Below are 8,209 nucleotides of genomic sequence, written 5' to 3'. Positions count from 1 at the left end.
ATGTTGTTGTCGAGCTACTTCCATGCCCCGCTCTTTACTCTCATTGGTCGGAGTCTGGTTTTGCGCAGCCAATCCAGGGACGGTATGCTGTTGACATACCAGGCCAATCATAAACAACCCCTGAATTTAAAGCTTTGTTCAAGGCTAAAACTTAGCTTTTTTATCATCTTAAATTATTTATTTTTTAAATGATTGACTAATATAGTTGGCATCTACATTTAAGATAGTGGAAAGATTGATTATAGACCATCTGGATTCAGCTATCCAATTTAGTAAATAATAGTTGACCCTGTCAGTAATCCCTCTAGCAATAACTGATATTTAGGGATAAGCTATTTTAAGAAATCAAACTAAAATACAATTATTTTTAATGAAATAACACAATGAACAGTAATGTGCCCAATAATGTTTGTACCATGTTTTGTGCTGCTACCATGTTGTTGTTATGTTGTGTTGCTACCATGCTGGGTTGTCATGTGTTGCTGACTTGCTATGTTGTCTTATGTCTGTCTTTATGCAGTGTTGTGTCTCTCTTGTCATGATGTGTGTTTTGTCCTATATTTATATTTTATTGATTTTTAATCCCAGCCCCTGTCACCACAGGAGGCCTTTTGCCTTTTGGTAGGCTATCATTGTAAATAAGAATTTGTTCTTAACTGACTTTCCTAGTTAAATAAAGGTTCAATAAAAAATTATAAAAAACAGAGGCATTACTAATGACCATCTAAAGATCAATATCCTCAGACAAAACAGGGGAAAAACAGATAAATGCATATCAGGGTTGGCAAGGCTAACATTTCACTGTCTCAGTCTCTCTCTTGCCGACTGGCAGATCTGGGGCCCAGGTGTTTATGCACATAATCGATCCATTGAAGGTAAATGGCACCAACTAGTCCAATTAGAGCTACACTGTCTCTGGGATGATGAGTTTCTGCAACAACAATAACGAGAGGTACTTTAGTGCATTACTCTAAGCAGACACATTGCTTGCAGGGTTTGCCAATCTCGGTCCTTGGGACCCCAAGGGGTGCACGTTTTGGGTTTTGCCCAAACACTACCCAGCTGATTCAAATAATCAAAGTTTGATGATGAGTTCATTATTTGAATCAGCTGTGTATTGTTTGGGCAAAAACCAAAACATGCATCCCTTGGGGTCCCCAGGACCGAGTTTAGGAAGTGCTGGTTTATAGTAAACAAGTTGCCATTGAACAGAATGTTTCTTTGTGTGCATATCTTTAATGTAATGTATATATCCTAACAACACCAATGCTGCTAGAACATCAACCTTAAGGCAGTACAGCTTTGACTATGAGCTATCCATCGATGGACCAGATAAGACCAGTCGTGGTTCACAAATGGTTTAATGTAAGATCAGAGAATTTGATGCCCTTCAGACAGTCTTCCCTTGTTTGTGGTTCCAGTGAATAGGCCTACTGGAGATACTTGCACACATGAATGACAATATTTTGTAGGATTTCCACTTATGTTATCCTGGACACCCTGGCACTGCGGCAGGAAACCTGCTCATGGGAGGTGAAAATAACAAATTCAAATGTCATCCCATCTGTCTCATGAAGTGTTTTTTCCTACTGTGTCACTAAACCGCAGCATAGGAAGTTTAAATACTGCAGCTGCCTTGAACAGTGTCAGGAAATCACCTGTCAACCTGTAAAGTACAGCGGACACAGTTACCTGGGGCAAACGATCTGAACTGTCGCGGACGTGACACTGTCCTTGCACTCACGTCAGGTACTTTCAAATGTTTCCCCAATAGAAGTGACACTATTACTTTAGGCAGTTCGTCAACGTACAATGTACAAACAGTTTGAGTCGGATTTTACAAACCACACAGCTCATATGGTAACCTCATGGCTCCGTAATGCCAAGAAGATAAATATACCAGGTAAATGAGGGTATATTGTGTGTATCTGTGAAATAGTGTAGGCCCTATGTCTCGGTATGTCTGAAATCTGTGGTTATTAAAGGTCAAATTACCAATTGAGAGTGAGGCTGTGCAGCTTTAGAGCCTTTCATTTATATTACAGACGGGGTGCGTGGCAGTGAAAGAGAGAGGGAAAGAGACATGCATTGAAAAAATGGATGACTCTCCCATTGGTAATTTCATGATTGTAGCTCAGTGTGTGGATTTGCATCATTTTCAAACAAAGCTTAAAATCCTTAAAATACCTTTAGCTAAAAATAGGTCTAACAGCAGATATATGAATTGAATGGGTGATATGTTGCGCATCTGAGCGTAATTGATATGCAAGGCTTATGACATTGCACAGGAGGGTCCAGAACATGCTCTTAGTACAGAGCCCTGTGGTATTTTTTACCCTCAGCTTAATGTGTGTTACTCCATTAGTTTTAGGGGTTAGTTGCAATCACAAAACAAAATAGCCCGTGTTTACAGTGGATCACAAGGGTTTCAGTATGTGTGCATTTTGTAATGGAAAAACACAAAATGAACTTGCCACAAAAAATATTCCAGGTTTTCACTGTCTGCAACTGACATATATATATACAAAAATAATAATCAAAATTAAACTTCACTCCTTGCTATGGAAAGGTGTCTATAATTGACAGGAAAAAGGTTAATTTTGGGGGTAGTTGAGTCATATCTCAATTTCCTGTTGTAACTATCACTTCTCATTTACAGGAAAGCATAATAAAATCCACCTCGCTCAGCAGTTGAAGTAGGTCAATATTGACAAAGCCTCTTCTTACACCAAACAACTGGGTTCAGTTCATAGAGTTGAGCACTACGCTACAGGGCCCACTCGCATATCTTGGGCCAAAACCAAGCTCCAATGCTATTTTCCCATTACAAATGCAGACACAAACACAGTAATTAAAATACTTAATGAACAGGAAAAGCACTCTCCTACATAAATGCCTTTTCTAAAACACTCTACCTCCCTTCAGGATTCAGCTTTGCTTTAGCCAGAACATGGATACATAGACAGCGATTCTAACTGTATGCGAATATTTCAAGACCTATACCTACCAAAAATCATGTTCCTTTCAGTCATAACATGCGCTCTCACACAATGACCTATGAACTACACACACAAAAATAAGTATTTCTTGCCTGTAAACTAGAACCTCCAATTCAGCAGTAAAAAGGTTGATAAACATTGGATCTTGACCCTCTTGAAAAAGGTAACCACATAACATGTAAAGCTAGATCCGTAATGCCATTTTTTTCTTTTTAATTCACACAAACACACATTGCAAAGAGACATGCAAATGTACTCACATTGGCACACACAAAGAAACCAATGTTAATCAGTCCACAAATATGACAAGCAAATATTCTCAGACACAAAAGTACTGGCTATATTGCTCAGCTGTGCTGCAGCACAATCTTTACTTTAGTACAGCTCAGTATGAAGATTCCTTTTTTAAAATAAAGATCCTCCTTGGACAAACTTAGTCTCGAATACCAGATCCTATGCAACAGTGACAAGCCGGAGCGTTTTAAAATTGTGGGAGGCAACACGGATGTCTTCAGAGACTTGGACAAACTCAAGGCTCCTTTTATGAATGCTTTTATTTTTTGTCTTCTCTTTATAATTCAAGTACATGGATTCTTAGATAACCACCTATGATTCCCGAAAAAAAACAATCAGTAGCAGTACTTCAAAACACCACACATTTTCCATCCGTTTTAAAAACCGTTCCCATTCCTAAGACACGTTGACCTCTTGTAAACATGACACAAATCAATACTTTCAATTACAAAAAAGAAATCTGATAGAAAAATATCTTTCCTGTCATAGGTATTTCTCTTCTGCCTATTTACATTAGGTACTTATCAGTACAATCTAATAAAAAATGGCATAAAAGAAAGGCCTTTGGTTTCAAGAAAACGGAAATGTCCATTCCCTATCCTATGTACAGTGTCAATGTCATTGATTGTTTTCATCTTGTTCGGTGTGATTTGTAGCCAAATCTGTGGGACCTCTACAGGTTTGGTTCAGAACAGAAACTCTGCTAACAATCAGGTGTCAGTTGGAGCGCTCGGGGCACAGAACTTTCGATGGGCGAAATGGCAGAGGACAATGAGTAGCATCTCAGAGGTGCTGCTGAGCGCCACTATGAAGGGTGCCTGGGACGCAAAGTCAGCCTCCGCCCGCCGGAACGACAGCTGCATAACCGCCAGCGCCAGGAGACTGTTCTGCACCCCCACCTCAATACTGACCGTCTTCCTCTGTGGCACTGCCAGCCCTGCCAGCTTCCCCATCCCAAACCCCAGCAGCAGGCCAAACATGGGCACAGTCACCCCCGCAACCACTATCTGAGGTCTCACGTTGGCCAGGATAGATGCCCCCATCTGATAGGCCATGAAGATGCCGCCCACGATGAGCACGAAGCTGAAGGGACGGATCAGTGCCAGCAGCACGCGGGTCAGCTTGGGCAGACGTAGCTTCACCAGCATGCCCAGGGAGATGGGGATGGCAATGAAAAGAAGGGTGCCCAGGATCTTGACAAAGGGCACATGGAGGGCTGCGTGGACCCCCAGTAACCTGCCGTACAGGGCAGAGGACAGGGGCATGGCTGCTGCAGCTACCACTGTGGACACTAGTGTCATGGAGATGGCCAGAGTGACATCCCCACCTAGTAGCAGGCTGTAGAGGTAGCCTCCGCCTCCACCTGGGGCAGAACATGTGATGACCAGGCCCAGGGAGAGGGCCTTGGGCAGGGAGCCCAGCCTGGACAGGCCATATGCGTACAGTGGCATGACCAGGAACTGACCTGCGACCCCTAAGATGAGGGGCACAGGCCTCCGCAGGAGACCCCTCAGCACCTCTACCTCTACCTTGCACCCAAAAGCACACTTGTTGATGAAGATGAGTGGCAGCAAGGCAAATAGGACAGGGTTCTCAGAGAAGTGGGACAGCCCGCCCGACTGTATAAGCTGGGCGGCTGGGTCATCACTGCCAGGCGCCACCCTGATGGAGTAGTCTGTCCTTTCTTCAATTACAGCCGAACCAGAATCCTGGTACAAGTCCAGTAGCTGAATGAGCAGCTGTGCCCGACCTGGCCACCCAGACCGTATGCTAATTATGTAACTCTTCAAGGGCCCCGTATGCCCACTGTCGCTTACATTCAGAATGGAAAGAACCTCCGGGTCCAGGGAGCGTACCTTGACCGTCTGCTTCCAGCTCTCGCGGTCCTTCCTACTTGCGGTGCTCCGGTATTGACTGAAGATTACAATCACGCCCTTAGTGTTTTCGGGAAACTCAAATTCCTGGGAGGTCCCGTCCCCGATTTGTATATACCTTCTGCTGCTGTCGGCCGTCACGTTCGTGTTGATGTCTGTCAGGGACCGGACCGCCGTCGAACAGTCTGTTCCTCTCTTTATCAAGAAGAGAAAACAGAATAGAAATAGCGTCCTCATTGTTTTGACGGACAGGGGGCAGAGGGGCGCCGCAAATACACGCCTTTGCCCAGCCTGCGACCTCCCCAGTCCGTCTTAAACGGCTTCCCTTTTACAAAATGCGATAAAACTTATCAGATCCCCTGATATAATAGCTAGGTAGGCAGCCAGGTCTAAATTTCTTCTGTCACCCATTTAGCATCATCCGTGTTCTTGCTCTTTTTCTACCGGAATTTAAACATCACCCGCCCCATCCAAATTAACCGTACTTAAATTCCGAGCAAAATTGATATCGATTCAAGATTCCTTTTAACGTACTAACAAAAAAATGTCTACCTCGGTAAACTCTCGCTGCACGTTACGGTTTTTCCTGTCTTTACTTGATAGCAACTGTCACCACGATCGTTTCCTCTGCTTCTCCTCTCACTCACTCGTTAAACCCTCCCGTAATCCAATCAGAGCAGCCCCCAGCGTTAACTCTCTAGTTCCCTTACCAAATAAGCACCAACGTCACATTTGAACATCTGAAAGCGGGGGTGTTCTTTCTTCCCTATATGGGCTGAATTCTCAGCATCATAGAGAAAACACTGTTGATGACAGTCCTATATGACCGGGGTCTTGCCACAGAGATCGGAATTTACACAATTACACTGATTGGCCAGATGATGGCCAATCAGTAACAATAGATTGAAAACGTAAATGTTGAAAATTCACGCCCCTCACCTCGGTTGAACTTAAGTCAGTTCGGTACATAGATTGTTCCAAATGGCCTATCTGCACGAAACTTGATATGTGGCATCTATAGACAACAGTCTCTCAACACAATATTTTCCAGACTATTACCTAAAACAACATGGCCACTAATGACCAGTAAACATTCACGTGGGAGTGGTCTGACACATATATGCATATATATCAGTCAAGGATATTCTAACTGTAACAAAATTTGGTACACATGTTGCAAACACTGTCAAGACTCAACATCTGCAAGAACATTCATATGGACCACATGGTGGCGCTATAACGAGCACATGTTTATATATCTTGATCTCTTTGACTCAGAGTGTTGAAATTTGGCACACATGCTCAGGGATGTGAATCTAACTAACCCAAGCAATATCTGACAAGGCACTGCGTCATTCGTGGAGGATGACATGTTTACTATTGCCTTCTTTATAAAGGGGAGGACCCACTGCAAAATGCTGTGGAAATGTTACAGTATGTTGACGAAAGCCAAATGGGGGGGCTTGATGAGACAATTTCCTTTCCCTACTATATTGTATGTAAGAGAGCACCTGGAATGTTTGTTGAGCAGAAGGGTGGAAAGTGTTCAAGCTAGTCTGTTCCAGTTCCAGATGTTTGATGTCTGGTGAGCTCTAGAATAACACATCGTCTGTGTTCCATTGAAAATCTATGTTGAACTTAATAGGCATCTTGAGGTTTTGTAACCTTCATTGTTTTATCTTTAGAATCTTGTCGGGCCACTGCAGGAACAACAATGTTTCACTATCAAATTGTCTTGATCTTTTTCCCGCTGCATATTTCCTCACTGAGCAAAGCACAGTGACCAATAACACACACTGCATGGTGTCCAGTTCCAGGTGGCTGCCAAGTATTGCTGATGGGACATTCGTACACAACAAATACAATTGTGAAATTTGATACCAACATTTGTATTATGTAAGGGAACCCCTGTTCTCTCAGAACAGCCAGTGCACATAAGATTAATGGGTTTATGGCATGATGTGTCTCCTACTTGGTAAAAGGTTAAGGGAGTCCAGTCAGTATTTTTAGTGAGACAGCTATTCAAACTATCATAGATAGTGAGTGCAGCCACTTTCAATTTAATAATGAGTGCAGTCATCTATTGTGCAGTGTGGCCTACAGTACTTTGACTCATGACTCAAACAGAGGTTCCAAGAAAAGGGGGAGGTCTTCTGTGAAAGCATTTTAACCGACAACCTGCTGATCTGGAAAGCTCTCCTGACATTTAGCAGAGTGACTGATATCAAGAGCCACAAGGCAGCCCAGTGTTTTGTTTCCCAGCTCTGTTATGATATAACTCACAAAAGACACACGGAAAAAGCTCTTGGGTAGAATTCCACACACACCTACTGTAGACAGTTGTTCCAGTATGGCCATGGTGACAAATTAGAGGTTTCTTTGAAGTTAGGCACTAAGGCATGTACAGTATACAACAATTAGTCTGTCTGCCTCTGACTGAAAGACTAAACATACATAAAAGTTATCTACATGACACAGTGACCTGTTTACACTAGATGGGTGTAGGCAAGCGTGTTATACACACACACACGAGGTTGGTGGCACCTTAATCTGGGGAGGACGGGCATGTGGTAATGGCTGGAGCCAAATAGGTGGAAAATGTATCAACTCCGTGTGTTTGATGCCATTCCATTTGCTCCATTCCAGCCATTATTATGTGCCGTCCTCCCCTCAGCAGCTTCCATTGGTGTTATATAATCTTATCTGGCAAATATAAGGACCATCAGTTCACCAGGAAAAGGAACCAAAATATATGTGCGGCAGTGAAATTTCACAGCATCACAGAGAACTATCAACAGTTTGAACTGTGAAGTATGTGAGCTTACTAGAGCAAAGAGTAAAATATGTATATGTGTTAAAGCAATTACCAATCACAAAATAAGACAGGTTGACCCAAGTCTATGGATTGAACCCATGTTGTGGTTACATGGTACCTGGTTACATTTAAATGCTGCAAACTAAGCAATAGGTACATCAGTTTGCTTGTGCTGCCATCTGCTGCTGTCCTTTCCTGAGTGTTGAAATTATATTAGTAGAGCCATA

At 42.9% G+C, this 8,209-nt stretch overlaps 1 protein-coding gene across 1 annotated transcript; it reads right to left on the bottom strand.

The window, feature by feature from the left end:
• Window positions 1-3,195: 3,195 nt before the first annotated feature.
• LOC139370906 (P3 protein-like) lies at window positions 3,196-5,825 on the bottom strand. The gene has a single exon (XM_071110784.1). The coding sequence runs from the start codon at window positions 5,402-5,404 to the stop codon at window positions 4,004-4,006; it is 1,401 nt and encodes a 466-aa protein (XP_070966885.1). The 5' UTR covers window positions 5,405-5,825; the 3' UTR covers window positions 3,196-4,003.
• Window positions 5,826-8,209: the final 2,384 nt, after the last annotated feature.

The sequence above is a fragment of the Oncorhynchus clarkii genome, chromosome 2, assembly GCF_045791955.1.
Source record: "Oncorhynchus clarkii lewisi isolate Uvic-CL-2024 chromosome 2, UVic_Ocla_1.0, whole genome shotgun sequence".
NCBI lineage: Eukaryota > Metazoa > Chordata > Actinopteri > Salmoniformes > Salmonidae > Oncorhynchus > Oncorhynchus clarkii.
This window is presented reverse-complemented; position numbering and strand designations above follow the sequence as displayed.

What these genes read in the sequence shown, in the direction of transcription:
- LOC139370906 (XM_071110784.1), bottom strand. Translation starts at nt 5,404, where the DNA reads ATGAGGACGCTATTTCTATTCTGTTTTCTCTTCTTGATAAAGAGAGGA.